Below are 16,214 nucleotides of genomic sequence, written 5' to 3'. Positions count from 1 at the left end.
TTATTTTTATACCTATGGCTTTTTTTGACCGCACCTACCCTTTTTTAAACTCCCAAAATTTCCCTCAAGGTGAAATTTCAGATCAATTTTCAAAAAGATCCATTGAAAAAATATGGCCTTAAGAGGTCAAAAGATTTTTCAATTTTAGACTACTGTCTAGTTTTTAACCCATTACCCATTTTTCAAACCTGATAGATATTTTAAGAGAACATTCAGCCCAATTTCATAAGTCCCATGAAAAGTATGGCCTCTAGAGAGGTCACAAGGTTTTTTTATTATTTGATTTGACCTATTTTTTTAAGGCACGTGCCCGCCCAAAAATTTGACCTAGTACTAAAGATTAACATTGCCCAATTTTCATGAAGATCCTTAAAAGGGTAGGCCCTGAGAGGTCAAAAAGGTTTTTCTTTTCAAACTATGACCTAGTTTTTGCCAAGTTGACCCGTTTCGAATTCCCTATATATCATTAAATAAACATTAAACCCAACTTTCATACAGATCCCATCAAAAATAGGGCCCTTACAGGGGGTAACAATGTTTTTTCATTATTTGACCTACTTTTTAAAGGGCATGTGCCCCACTTTAAAACAAATAGATATATCAGATGAACTTACACCAATTTTTCATACAGATCCCTAAAAAATATGGCCTCTAGAGGGCAAAGGTTTTTTCTATTTTTTTGACCTAGCCCTTTTTTTGATGGCACGTAACCCAGTTTCGAACTTGACCTAGATATCATCAAGAAAACTTTTCTCCCCAAATTTTCATGAAGATCTCTGAATATGGGGCTCTGAGGGGTCACAGGTTTTCTTTTTAAGACCTACGACCTATTTTTGAGCACATGACATGTTTCGAATTGCCCAAATATCTCAAGATAAAATTTCCCCATTTCATAAGATCCCATGAAAAATACACCCTTTAGAGAGGTCACAAGGTTTTCTATTTTTTGACCTACTGACTATTTTTTGAAGGCACATACCCAGTTTCGAGTTTGACCTAGAATCTAAAGGGTAACGTTTCTGAAAATTTTCATGGTCTTTTGAAATATAGGGCCCTCTAGAGAGGTCACAAGGTTTTTTTTTTTTTAGACCTACTGCCCTAGTTTTTGAAGGCAAGTGCCCCTTTTTGGGAAATTGCCCTAGTTACCATAAAGGGGGAAACATTCTGGCCTTTTTTTTATGAAGTCTTGGAAATAATGGCCTCTAAGAGGTCACAAGGTTTTTCTTTTTTTTTAGCCCTACTGCCCTTTTTTTGAAGGCACTGCCCCATTTTCAAACCCTGCCCTAGATATCATCAAGTGAACTTTTACCAATTTCATAAAATCCCAAAAAAATGTGCCTCTAGAGTGGTCAAAAGAAAAATTTTTAGGACTGAGCACGCCGCACGGAGCGGACGCTGCGCGTCACAAAGTCACCTTGTACTTTGTGACAAGTAGCTAAAAAAAAATTTAAAAATGAAAAGAAAAAATGTAAGTCCCCAAAAAAATTTAAACCCAGGTGGATAGGTCAAAATACACCCAAAATTGGATGTAACTGCATTTTGTACTATAGAAAAAGGGGTCTTATTTTTCCCCTATGATAGTATAAAAAAAGTTAAAATATAAGCTTTTTTTAAAGCAACAACAAGGGAAAGTAATTTAAAGGAGGGCCCTATGCATGACACTCTCTCTGATGGTGTCATTGTGCCAGTTACATCAAAATCCCTCCATGCATAAAGAAAAAATGTCCGGGAGTCATTTTGTATCTCCCCTTGGGCCCTTTTAAAGTGTGCCCTTGACCTTAACCTAGGGGCCTGGTTCTATTGCATGACACTCCACCCGTGGTGGTAAACTTTGTCCAAGTTACATCAAAACCCCTCATCATGAAGAAAAAAGCTTGGACAAAGTTTTCATTCTTGTACCTTTACCTCTAAGTGAAACCTTTCCCTAAAACTGGGGGCCCTGGTTTTGCACAGGGCACTCTGTTCATGAGGGTGACATTGTGCCAGTTACCTCAAAATCCCTCCATCATGAAGAAGATATGCTCCGGACAGCTTTCTTGAATTTACTTTCCCCCCTTTTGGGACCTTGACCTTGACCGGGGGACCTGGTTCTTGCAATATTAACAATTGTACCAAGTTTCATCAAAATCCCTCCATGCATGAAGAAGATATGCTCCAGACAAAGTCTGTGGACAATTTGTCCACCTGCCCATCCGCCCGCCAGGGGTGTTCCCATACTACGTCCTGTTTTTCAAATGAGTGTATAAAAAGAAACACATAATTGTCTCTAGGCAACTACGTATGTAACTTTGTAGGCTCTTACCTTGATCTACTGACCCATAAAGGATTATTAAAGGACATATACATACTGTACAAAGTGTCTGCATTCCATGAATAATTTCTTGTATTTTACACAAAGTTACTTAAAAACCCCTGAAGAAAAAATCGCCCTGATAGTGATCTTTTTAACTTTTTCTTTTGATCTGTTAAAAAGCATGAAAGTTACTGCAACCCCATTTCCAGGAAAAAGACCATAAAACCAAATAAACAACTCCTATAAAAAAGCGCTTTTAAAAAACACTTGCTTGCCCCCCAAAAAAATTACTCTCGTAAAGACTAGCATGGAATTAAAAAAGCTCACAAAATGCAGGCCTTTAAAAAAATTTTTAACACTTTTGCGATCTAGGGGTGCACAGAACTTTTAAAAATTTGATTTTTTTCCCATCCGCCCCACAGAATTTATTCTTGAAGACCTGAAAGGGACGAAACGCTCTGCCACACGGGCCCTTTTATCCTTGAGTTTGGGATTGCCAAAATTTGGAGATACTCCTGCCATACTTGTGTCCTGAAACAGTAAATAGTGAAGTTTATACTTGTAAGACAAAGACTAATCTATGAGACCAGAGAGCCATGATGACCCTGACCATCTGCCATAGACTTGTCTTTGAATATAACCATCGACAAAGTGCATGCTGCAGGATTCCCACACTTTTTCGTCTATGAAATTTAAGGACTTTTCCAGGACCTTGTTGCGTTTTTCAAGGACCTCTGTAGACATAGGGTTTTGTCGTTCCGTCAATTTTTTAGTTTCATTGTAAAAATATAAGAACAAGAGTGCCTTGAGGGCCGAATTGCTTAAAAATTTCTATTAAAAAAACAGGCCTGCAAATTTTTTTTTTCTTTTTTTTTTTTTCCCTTACTGTCCCAAAGTTTTCTTTCTCAAGGAAACTTGAATCTTTTACTTGTCTAGCATGTTGTGAAAAATTTAAATCAACCCTTCATAAAAACAAACCCCTCTTGATGCCACCTACTTTATTTATTAATTTTGTACACTTCGCAATTAAATTTTTTTCAGTCGGGTTTGATGTTTGACCCTAAAATGAGCGTGTCACTAATCCGATTTTCAAAATTGTTCTGAAAAAAAATCAGAATTTTCCGGGCTTTTAAAAACGGACACAAAAATGACCGAAAGCCTAAATTACCGTTTAAAAAATTCAAGCATAGCTCCTATATGGGCCCCATAAACCAAAAAAACATGGGAAATTTCAAAAAGGGAAAATTAAATGACCCCTGTCCGCCATTTTAAATTTATAATTTTTACCCCCTTAGAAAAAATTGGTTAATTCCCGTATTTTCCCGTACTTTTACCGTTTTTCCCCAAAATTCCAGTATTTTCCCCGGCCGGAGTAAATTTTTTGAAATTCACGGATTTTTCCCCCATTTTCCCCCAATAGCGGGGGAAACCCCTGATCAGGGATGGTAAAAATAAAAAATTAATGTCATTTCATTAAAAAATTTTTGTTTCCCCAAATAATAGTCCTCTATTACTTGACCTATCGTCCTAAATCTTATGCCAAGGCGACTTCAGTTTCAAAACTGCCACTTATTTCATTAAAGGGACTTATTTAGAACCCACATTTTAGGCAAAAAAAAAAAATTCTCTCAAAAATCCATAAGAAGTGATTAGTTTGTTTTGTTGGATTTATGGTCACCCTTACAGAAGCAAGTCTGTGGGTACATCGGGGATCTCTGTGTATTGCCGGAACACAGTAGTGCCCCAAGGAGTAATTTTAAGCACCGCATCCCGTACACCCGCGTATATTTCGAGAGTCACAGCATGACGAGGAGGTCCTAGTACACTTCAAGTACGCCACAGACTGAAAATTTAAGAAGTACATGATGTACGCAGGAGGGATTGTACAAAAAAAAATGTACATGCATGTACCCGAGATATTTGAAATTTTGTGAAATTACACTTCTATACCCGGGAAAGACTGTTTTGTAAAATTTTTTTGGGGCATTTTAACTCAGTTTTTTTTTTTATAAGTTAAAAGCTGAAGAAAAAATTTCATATACGAGGGGACTTTTCATTTTTCTTTTGGTGTTTATCTTTGAATTTTTTTTGTTTAAAAATTGAAGTCACTTCATGGGAAGGATTTTACATTTTTTTTTTGTTTTGGAAGCAAGAACTTGTTTTTGAGTAAATTTTTTTTAATAGCAAGAATGTTCAGTACCGGTATTTGAACATGAAAATTTTCCTTTACTTTTTGGGAAAGTTTATTTTTGAAGTTACATCTTTTTGATTTGAGCTCACCTTGCATGCAGGGGAAAAATATATTTTTTTCATTTTGAATAAACCTGGAGTTTCAAACTTTGGATAATTGTAAAGCCTTTTTGAATTGTTTCATTTAAATTTTTTAATACATGAAATAATTACCAAGATAAAAGCTCAACGCGCCCGAATGAGAAGAATTAATAGTCTCACTGTATTGGGAAAACTTTAAGCAAAACACCATGCTTATTTTTTTAAAGGGTTTAATTTTTCATTATGTTAACTCATTTAAACCTAACCAATTAAAAGTGTTCTCTGATTTGCCCCTGATATTTTGAAAGTTTTTGGCTAATTGCGCTCCGCCCCGGAAAAAATCAATCCCCAAAATTTTTTTGGGGCGCTACTTTTTAGGGGTAAAAGTGTATAAATGCTTATATAATTCCAGTCCAGATTTTTTTAGATGGATTTTAATCAAAATAAATACATACTACGAACACGTCTACAATAAATCATAACATTATATTAAGTTTCATTAAAGTTTTTCCCCCCCTTTTGCGTTACGCCCTTTTTTTCAATGTTTACCCAAATTTCATGCTACAAAAAATTTATTTTTTTCATTGAAAAGTGGGGAAGAAAGCATACTAATTTATTTGATACATCAATTACATTATTTTTGGTAAGGGTAAATACTTTTGATGCGTCACTTTTTTTTTCTGTTTTTTTCTGTCCAAAAGATCACATTTGCATAAAAAGTTGGTGCGGTAAGGAATTTAATTATCACAGCAGTTTCGCCACAAAGTACACAGCATGATGCAGCAGGGTACAAGCTGTACGCCACGGACTCGGGGGAGGATACACAAATGTACGCCCAAAGGAGTACACGAGTAGGAAAGGGGAGTTTCACCGCAGGGCTCATTTTCATGTGAAAAGTGTTGTGCCGGTACATGCGCGTACTATTTCCCGCATACTAAATTCCTCCCGTAATCTGTGTACTATTAGTTCCCCGCTGTACGCAGCAAGTATACGGGGCAGAGCTCATTTGCATTAAAGTGTATAAAAAATACACGGTGTAGTGCGGGGTATATCCCGCGTCTATTTAAAAACCCCGATTTCAGACACATCTTGACGCATATTATGCGTTGTACACACAAGAGTAGCAGCAGGGCCCTTTTTTTTCTGTAGAGCCACCCGCCAAAAATAGGTCAGGGATGGAACTTTCCCGCTTTATTTGGGGAAGACCCCCGGTACCCCCCCTTTTATTATTTATCCCCAAACGGGGCCCCCGGTGGCCACAAAATTCTTAAAGCCCTGGGTCACATAAAAAATTTAAAGACCCAAGTGAGGCTCAAACCCCATCAGGAGGGGCAAATGGGTTTTATGTCGCAAACTTAAACCCCTCGCCCACAGAGGCCCTTTGAATGATTTAAAAAATTTTGAAAATAAACTGAAAAAAAAAAAAACAAGAGGGCCCCGAAGGCCCCGTAAACGCTCACCGACCTATGACCCAAAGATCATCAAATTAACTTTTTGACCAAGTTTCATTTAGAATTTGGGATAAATTGGGCCCCTGGGTGTTAATAGCTTTTCCTTTTATTTGACCGGTGACCTAGTTTTTGATCCCACTGACCCCGATTCAATTGACCTAAGGTTAAAAAAAAGGGTTTAAAATTCGACCAAGTTTCGAAAGATACAGTCAAAAATATGGCCCCTTTGGTGTTTCCTTTTTTTATTTCTGCCTGGTGACTAGTTTTTGACCCCACCTGACCCAAATTTAAACTTGACCCTTGATCAACAAAATTAACATTCTGACCCAAATTTCATTAAGATATGGTCAAAAATCTGGCTTTCACAGTGTTAACTTTCCCTTCCCCTTTTATTTGACCTGGGACCCAGTTTTTACCCTACTGACCCAGATTAAAGTTGTTCAAAGATCACAAAATTAACTTTTTGACCAATTTTTTATTAAGATGAGTCATAAATATGGCCTATAAAGTGTAAAAATTTTTCCTTGATTTGACCCCTGACCTGTTTTTGACCCCCCATTTTCCCGATTTAACCTGACCTAAAGATATAAAATTAACATTCTGACTAATTTCTGAAAAAAAGTCATAAATGTTGCCTCTAGAGTGTTAACAAAGCTTTTCTTTTATTTGACCAAGTGACCTGTTTTTGCCCCCCCTGACCCAGATTTGATTTTACCCAAAGGTCATCAAAATTAACTTATGACCAAGTTTTATTGATACGGGCATAAATGTGACCCCAGAGTGTTAAAAATAGTTTTCCTTTTATTTGACCCGGTGAAAGTTTTTTGGCCCTACTGACCCCGATTCAAAAGGATAAATCTCAAGATTTTAATTCTGACCAAATTTTTAAGAAGATACCCTCTTAAAAAGTGGCCTCTACAGTATTTAAACAGCTTTTCCTTTTATTTGACCCGGTGACCTAGTTTTTGACCTAGATGACCCAAACAAACTCGTCCAAAATTTTTTTTGGGGTAACATTTTGACCAAATTTCATTAAGATTGGGGGAAAATTGTGACCCCTAAGAGTGTTAACGTAAAATTGTTTACGCCGACGGAACGGGCGATCCCAAAAACTACCTCGAGCACAAGTGTCAGGTGACTAAAAAAAAATTTAAAAGCTTTTGCCAAGCGGGGCAATATAGCCCCAAAAGGGGTTTCATCAGGGGAAGGGAGCAAAATTTAAAGAACTTGACTTTGAAACCCAAAGGGCAGGAACAACAAAAGGGAAAAATCCAAAAAAAAAATTTCTAAAACCACAAAAAAATCTTTAACAGGGAAGGTATGTCAAAAAAAAAAAAACCCAAAAATTGGAGGTACCATCCATGTTGTACCACAGAAATGGTCTGGGTTTTTTCCCTTTCGGCCAATAAAAAAAAAAGTTTCAAAAAAAGTATTTATAGAACATAAAAAAAGGGAAATAATTAAAAATTTTAATTGTAAGTGAACAAAAGGGATCTGCCAAATAAACCCAAAAGCACTGCAAGCAGAGCAATTTAAAACAAAATATGACCCTTTGACCCCCCAAGTCACCTTTACCTTGAAGCAAGTCACTGAAACATGATTGAGGTTTGGGTGGGTAATATTTGTGTCAAGTTTCTTTTGAAATTTTAAGGGGTTTTTTGGTTACAGAGAGGGAAAAATTGTTAAGGGGGAAAGAAGAAAACCCCAGGGTCAAAACTAAAGCCCCTTTGGGGGGTTAAAAACAAATCCCAAGTCAATCTAAGCTCGGGGATAAAAACACGGACACTGGGGTATAACAAAAACGTCCCTTAATAAAAAAAAAAAGGGTTATTGAAGTCCCGCGAAATTAACCACTTGGGCCCTAAGGGTTCCCTTTTAAAAAGTGGTATTTTGAAAGTGACTGGGTACCAAAACCCGTATTTCAGTTTTGTAAAAGGGAAAATTAACCTAACCCCTGTTTGGATTCTTAAATGAAAACTTGTTTTGCGAAAACTGTCAACTTCCCCCTATGAATAGAGGTGGGGACAAACGATTTCGACCAAAGTTTTTATCAAATTGCAGGAAAACATAAGCCTCGCCCCGGACGAACCGCAACCTCGCAAACCGTTATTTGCGCTCTCCCTTTCTGGCAAAGCGGGGCTAATTTTAAAAAAAACATGTTAAATTAAAACTAAAGTATAAATAAACATAGTCATGGCAGATTTGTCCCAAAAGTCGCCCGTCCGACAAAAATTGGTCAGTTCAACGCAGAAAGTCGGGGGCGTCGGACCATAGTACAGTACTACGGAGCAGGCCTTTTTTTCTACTTCATAAAAAAACAGTTTTAATGTTGACGAGTTTCCCTTCAGTAAGACAGGTTATCCCCAGTGTCCGACGAATGTAGGTAATCTTGAAACTCTTTGGCCATGACGAACTACCCTGCACCAATTTTCAGAAAGGCTTCACATAAACATCGAGTTCTGGCAGTGACTATTTTAAACGAAATTTTTCCAAAAGAAAGAGTTGAAATGCTTTCTCGTTGTTGGAAAAGACCCAAGCTGAAATAAATTTTTAAATTTGGTTAAAGAAGGAGCCCCCTTTAAAAAAAACAAGACGGTATTTTACCCCCCAAAACGTCACCTGGTACAAGCTTCAAAAGTGTTTGTGCAACATTTAAAGGTAATACAATGTTGGTTTTAATTTAGGGGAATAAATTTTAACAATTAGGGAGACAGTAAAATTTGATATCACTCCAAATATCTGGCTTAGCAATTTTATTCAGAGAAGAATTTTTAAGTTTTTATTATAGGATCTGTAAAGCAATTTTGGGCCTTGGGGCAAAAAATTTGTCCTTATGGTAGAGAGTCACACCCTTTTTTCAATGCCCAAAAAAAAAAGCTTAGAGAAAAAAATTTAAAAGTCAGATAGTTAGCTGAAAACTTATATTAACCAAAAAAGACCTATATGTTCAATGAAACCCAACCATTAACAATTTGAAAAAAGGGGTACCCAGAGCTTTTTGTAAAGTTTTATCAAAATCCTTAGTGGTTTGGAGGAAATGTTGTTTAAAAAAATTTTGTGAAAAGGACTGCGCCCCCTGGCGGGCCCTTTTTTTATTAAGGAAACAAAAAAAAAATTTAAAATATTTTTAGAAGGTCAAAATTTCTACTTTATAAATATGAAAAGTGACCAGCCTCAGAAACCATGTTTTTTAGGGAAACAGAAAAAATTGAACAAACTTGGTAAAGGGCCCAAGGACCCTTTGTGTAAAAAAATTTTTTAAAACGGGTGCGTTTCACCACAAATTTTTTTAAATTTCCATATAATATATATATGGAAAAGTGACCAGCCCCCTGGTGGCCCCCGTTTTTTGATGAATCGGTTAATTTGAAAAAACTTGGTTTGAGGTGGCAAAGGACCCCCTTGCGTGAAATTATTTCAAAAACAGACCATCGGTTAAGAGAAGATGTCCCTTTTAAAATTTTTCTATTTTTAGCTCTGCAGCCCCTTGTGCAAACCAAGGGAACAGTTTGAACAAATTTTGGGTTAAAACCAAAAAAAAGGACATACATTCCAAGTTTTATCAAATCCTTCGCGGGTTTGGGGAGATGTCGTTTAAACACAATTGTTGACGACGGACATGGACTCGGCATTTACGGCGGGGGCAAGCGTGATCACAAGAGTCACATAGCATTTGTATCAGGGAGTACAAAATGCGCTTTTAAAAAAGGAAAGGGCAAGATCATGAGGGTTTTGGGGGGGTTTTGTGGGGAAAAAATCCCTTTTGGGTTAAAACAAAAAATTACCTATTTTAAAGACTATAGCAGAAGTATCAGGAAAAATTATCCAAATTTTTTTCAACCAGATCAAGCAGTCTGTGGTTTTTCATTTAATTTTTGAAAAATTTGAGGAAAGCAGAGTAAAAATGAGCGAGCTGTATTTATTTTAAGGGGTTTTTATTTACAGAACACCCCTTTCATGAATACAAACACTCCCCCAAAAAATTAATAACAAGAGTATGTGACCCGAACGCCCCTAGTAATATTTGCCACGTTTCAAAAGGAAAAATGATCTAAGATATTAAAAAAGTGGTCAGTAGGGCAAATTTCGGTCTCGAAGTCAGTTTTTAAGATCATATGCAAAAAATGTACATGTCATCCAAAAATTTTGAGGCTGATCTTAAAAAAATGGTATTGTGACCCCCGGATGCTCACCGAGTATATGAGCTACAGTTTCAATGTCAAACTGATGTTTTTAGAAATTTTTTTGAAAAATCAAACAATAACCCCTGGGGGGGCCAATTTTACCCCGGGGGGCATGATTGAACAAAGTTTTTAGAAGTTACAGTAATATTCATATAAAAAATCTAGATCTAGGCCTTTTTGGGGTTATTTTAAGCAAATTTTTGAAGATTTCCCTATTTTCAATCAAGTAACCCCCCGGGGGGGGTCAAGTTTGAACAAATTTTGTAGAGGGCCATAGGGAATTTCTACATGTCAAAAATCTAAGATCTCCTTCTGGTTTATTTTTAGAAAATTTTTTAAGATTTTTTTGTACAATTAAGTAAAACCCCCTGGGGCGGGGGGGAATTTTACCCGGGGGGCATGATTTGAAGAAATTTTGAAATTAAGGCAAAACTACTGTCAAATCCAAGATCTAGGTTTTGGTTTATTTTTAAATTTTTTGAAAATTTTCTATTAAAATCGGGGCCCCCCGGGGTGGGGCATGTTTGAACAACTTTTAGTAGAGGTCCCTAGGCAATGTACATGTCAAATATTAAGGGCTGGCTTCTGGTTTTTTTAGAAGAAGATTTTTTAAGATTTTTTTATGTAAAATCAAATGACCCCGGGGGGGGGTCATTTTTACCCCGGGGTCATGATTTTAAAAATTTGGCAGAGGCCACTAGGCAATGCTTCACACAAAATCAAGTTTAGGGGTTTGGGTTTTGAGGGAAAAAGATTTTTAAAGTTTTTTTCCTTTTAGTTGCCATGGCAACCAAGTTCTGCTGGAATTTAATTCTTTAAAAATTTTTAAAGAGGTCATCCCTGAAAATCCCGTGAAGTTTCATAAAATTGGCCGGGGTTTAGGAGGGTTTTGTTTAAGGAAAAAGTGGGCAAGGACACCGAAAAGGTGAGCGATCACAATAGCTCACCCCAAGCACTTTGTGCTCAGGGGAGCTAAAAAAAAGAGATAGGTCAAAGGGCAAAATAAAAGGGGACCCGTAACCTTCATCAGGTAAATATATTTTTAAAAAGTCAGGAAATTGATCTGGTATTTTTTCCTATAAACCAAAAAAACAAATGCCCCCCGGGTGGGGCCTTTTCACCCCCGGGGGAAAATTTTTGGGAATCTTGTTTGAATCTTTAACAATGCTAAACCCAAAAAAATCAAAGGCCAGGCCCTTTAACTTTCAGACGAGAAAATTTTTATTTTTTTTTTCCCCATACAAAATCTAAGAAAACTTGGCCACAAGGGGAGGGACTCTTTTACCCGGGCAATAATTTTTAACAATTTTTGGGAGGGACCAAAGGCAAGCAACACACCAAATATCAAAGACCCGGTCTTGCAGTTTCAACAAAAAGATTTTTAAGTTTTTTCCCATATAAGTCTATGTAAAAGAGACCCCCCGGCAGGCTTTTTCACCCAAGGGGGTAATTGAAAAATTTTGGTAGGGACCCCAAAAGGGAAGGTTACATACCAGTGTACGAAAATTTAGATTTGAATCCAATGCCCTTTGGGCTAAATTAAAAATTTTCCCAAGCCCCACATCAATTTCATAGCCGAATTACACCTTAAAATCATAATTTTTACCATATAACATTTTGTTTTTTCAGACTTTATGCATGTTTGAAATAATAAAAACGAATACAGTCATTTTTGCATGTTTTTGAAAAAATTTTAACTCGAAATATCCCGTCCGATCGCACGTCAGAGTCCAAAAAACATCGGACATGACACTCCTTGCCAAAACAAATCAAACGTTTTGCCCCATTTTTTTGGTCCGCACTCGCCAATTACTGAACTGGGGTGTTGAAATTTTTAAGATGTAAAACCCAGTGCTGAAAACACATTAACACCTGATAGCAAATTTAACTACCAATGCAGGTATTTTGAGATTTTCCGGAATTTTGAAAGCTAATCAAATTTTCCGTTTCGCTAGAGGTATTGTATTTGCCAATTTTGAGCTGCGGTTAGCTTGGGATGTGTTTTATTGTCAACAAGTAAGAGTGCAAAAACCAAAAATTTCCCTAAGCGTTTTAGTCTGGGAAATCACGTGCAGTACTGTTTAAATTTGCATGTTTTTTTTAAAAATGAGGAAAAATTTGGTAGCCCCGTCGGGCTTGTACCCGTGGAAATCGGTAGCCGAGCTGAAATTTGGTAGCCAGGGCTGCGGACTACCCTGAATTTCGAAAACCTACCAAATGTCAAAGGAGGTCTCGTGGTTTTAGACAAATTTTTTAAAGTTTTTCCTTTTAGTACGTAAAACTTTTTTTCCTTGGGGGGCCCTTTTTTTCCCGGGGACTTTAAAAAATTTTTTAGAAACATTAGAGGAGTCAATGCCAATTTCAAGGTTCTATGCCCTTGGGGTTTTGGCAAGAAGTTTTTAAAATTTTTCTTTTGGTGCCAGGAAAAGAGTTCTGCATGGAATAAATTCTTTAAAAAAATTTTTTAAAGGGGGCCCCAAAAAATCATTCCTGTGAAGTTTTGTGTAATTCTGCCCGGGGGTTTTCAAGAAAATTTTTTTTTGAAAAAGTTGACGCACACACGAGGTGAGCTAATAAAACATACCACTGAATTGACAAAAATGAAGTTCTTGAATCTATAGTAACATGTACACATCAAAAGTCTACAAAAAAAACAGCTAAAATCATGTGTTTTAAAAATTGCAGTTTAAATTGTACTATAAAAACAACATGACAAACATTAATTAAAATAAACATGAAACTTTTACAGAAAAAAGGTGATTTAAAATTAGCAAAAATGTTTTTGTAGCTCTCAGAAGCCCTTTTTTTCGTTATTCAAGCACCTTAACTAGTATAGCAGCTCTTGCCAAGATCATTGTTAGCTGCAAAAACTTTTTGCTTATAAAATCTCCAATTTTTAAAAAATCCAAAAAAAAAATTTCAAGAACAGTTGTAATTAAAAATCAAAAGCTTTCAAATGACCATACCCCGAGCGTCAAGTGCTTTCTGTTGAACCGGACTTGTGATAAATTTTCTAGTTCTCAAAACTAAGCATTTTTTGAAAAATTTTTCTTTCAAAAATTTAAAATGTTAAATTTCCAAAATAAAACTTTTTTTACAGTATGTGATTACTATTTCCAATAATTAAGACATTAATTTATTGTCCCAGTAATTTTAAAGAAGCAAATTATGTGCCAAAATCTTCAGATGTGCATATTTTTATCTTAACATGAATAATACAAATTTCTCCTTTTCAACTGTCATATGGTTAGCCACAATGTACTTAAAATTTGAAAACAGGCTATCACTGCAAGTGAAAATTTTCCAAAGGCTCAGATCAATGAGAAGGTTCAGAATTATGAAAAAGAGGCATACTTACATGTATTTAAACACATCATTGGACACATATTTATATTCCCCTGGGGCAAATATATACACAGCAGCTACTCCCAGATCTTGCACATCTGCAACTTTTATTTTCTTAACACCTCCAAGTTTCCTTACAAGTTCTTCCCCAAGTCCTGTGATCATAAGTAGATTCTGAAGAAAAATATTACACCTTTTTATTTTTCGAAAGCATATGAGATTACAAACTGCAAACAATGAATTAAATAACTTGCCATGTACATCCGTCTTCAGGTTGGATCTTAAATATAAACAAGCAACCAAGTTTGTGAAAAGGATGCTTTTGCCCAGATATCAGAGTAGTTCAGAACAGGTTTGCATGATGGGCATATAACTGGTTCATGAGAATTGGTTTCAAAGGTTTTCTATTTTAAGCTCTGGAGATGCTTATGTGCAGTCAAGCTAATTCATTTGAACAAAGAGAGGTCGGCACACAAGGATGCTAATAACTAAGTGTGAAGAAGTGTATGTCTAAGAACTTTTTTATAAACATCAATCAGGCAGTACTTAAGTAGAGTTAATCTTGGGGATTGGGAATGTTATCATGATAATATATCCTGGGAAGCCGTTGATAATATTTGTGCTTTGTCAGAAGAAATAATACCTAATACCAATGCATTTAAGATCACTTAATTTGCGCTAATTAGTGTCAGTTGGCATTCATCGACTTTCTGATATTATCAACGCCTGGGGAAATCTGAAGGAGTTTCCAGGTTACTACTGATTATCGACTTTCTATAATTAGCCTAATTAACATGTGATCAGATCTGCGCTTGTTTGAAACGGAAACGAGGCAATGATGCCGAAAATTCGGCAATTTCCGTAGATCACTAGGTCTGCATTAATCTAACTTCTTGATAGCTATGACGCAAATTTAAGTTTATACATATTTAAAAGTTGTTACAACTTGCTGGAAAAGCTACGGGAGGTACAAACTGGTATTTGTCTATGGCCTGGAAATGTTCGGAAACCTTCGGAAGTACACGGTTCCGATCTGTCTTTTCCGTGAGAATTCCGTTTCTATTTTTAGCCATGGTATATTGCTTTCAGAAGATATCGTTCTTTATCAAACACCCGCATATTTCAGGTGTAATATAGGTGGCGCTGCGGTCGGAAAACAGGTTTCCCCAGGCTGTCAATTTGCAGGTATTAAAAAAGTTAGAAATTGTCAGACTGGATTCCCAGGCTAATGATAATAAGACAGTATCAAGGAACACAACATAGTAAAATATGAGCCGTGCCATGGGAAAACCAACATAGTGGCTTTGCAACCAGCATGGATCCAGACCAACCTGCGCATCCACGGAGTCTGGTCAGGATCCATGCTGTTCGCTTTCAAAGCCTAATGGAATTAGAGAAACTAATAGCGAACAGCATGGATCCTGACCAGACTAGTCTGGATCCATGCTGGTCGCAAACCCACTATGTTGGTTTTCTCATGGCACGGCTCATATGTATTGATTTCTTTTTGTTCCAGGTTGGGGGAGCAATGACCTTATTTTACAGGCCTTCCAAAACAGTAGGCGGTCCCTACACAAAAAAGTAGGAAAACAAGAGCTGTCACTAATGGTGACAAATGCCACCGCAGTGCCTTGACCTTTGACCTGGTGACCTTGACCTTTGACCCCAAAGTCAGTAGGGGTCGTGTACTCAGTAAGTATTATCAGCATGTGAAGTTTAAAGGTCCTGGGTGCAGTAGTTCGCGAGTAAAGTGCCTTCATGCAAAAAGTTAACGTGACGAACGAACGAACGAATTGACGGACAGACAGTTGAAAACTAATATGCCTCCCTTCGGGGGCATAAAAACTGGAGGTTTGCGTACAAGAAAGTAGATAAAGTAAGAGGTTATTAACATGAAGTGTATTCCAAACCCAAACCAAAACACTAATAAAATGTGCTATTTAAGCACTCAAATGCAACCAAGCACCCTCAGCAGAGCATCACAGCGTTTAACAACTATGCTTATGGAGTTTTCAAAGGTTAAGATATGGTTTGGTAGAATTATAAATATGTTGATATGAGGCAATGTATGCAGGAGGCACCAAATGCATGGGAGCATGCCAGGGTTTTTTTAGCTAATTTGGGAACATAGCCTATACCCCCAAAACTGGGAAGTTTGACACGTAAATGTTCCAAATTGGGAAATATTTAGTCCCATAGGATATTGTAAGGATGTGTTTAAGCACTTTCTCATACACTTGTTTCACAATGTACAACCTCTTTAACATACTTCCATTACAAAATTGTCCATAATTTAGTCAATGTTTGTGCAATTTTGATGAAATTTTTTTCAGAATGTAGACTGGGAATTTTTGCACTCATTTTTGGAAAAATACATACTTTTTGGCATTGGGAATATAGCGGAATAACGGCTATAAAAACGGCTGAAAAAAAACCCTGCATGCAGAAAATTTTGAAAAACCTGAAAATAAAGGCCCCAGTGCATCCAATGCAAAGCACTAGCCACATATCTATCTATCTTCCGTTGACGTCAAAACCCTTGCGGGAATGTAGACGTTTTGCACGTCAAAATCAAAGAGAGAAAGAATAAGTGATAAAAATTTAGAGTGGAAGAAACTAAAAATAACTTTGGTGAGTTGCAGGATAACTAGGGCGAGGCATGTTCAAGGC

General features: G+C 36.7%; 1 protein-coding gene across 1 annotated transcript in view; it reads right to left on the bottom strand.

The window, feature by feature from the left end:
* LOC123563181 (uncharacterized) overlaps positions 1–3,700 on the bottom strand; it is a 93,961-nt gene extending 90,261 nt beyond the window's left edge. The window contains exons 1-2 of the mRNA XM_053524442.1: positions 3,686–3,700; positions 2,714–2,824 (exon numbers count right to left, since the gene is read on the bottom strand). Of these exons, the coding sequence (XP_053380417.1) occupies positions 2,714–2,824; positions 3,686–3,700 (126 nt within the window). The remainder of the gene's footprint in view (positions 1–2,713; positions 2,825–3,685) is intronic.
* Positions 3,701–16,214: the final 12,514 nt, after the last annotated feature.

This window comes from Mercenaria mercenaria, chromosome 2, assembly GCF_021730395.1.
Source record: "Mercenaria mercenaria strain notata chromosome 2, MADL_Memer_1, whole genome shotgun sequence".
Classification (NCBI taxonomy): Eukaryota; Metazoa; Mollusca; class Bivalvia; order Venerida; family Veneridae; genus Mercenaria; species Mercenaria mercenaria.
This window is presented reverse-complemented; position numbering and strand designations above follow the sequence as displayed.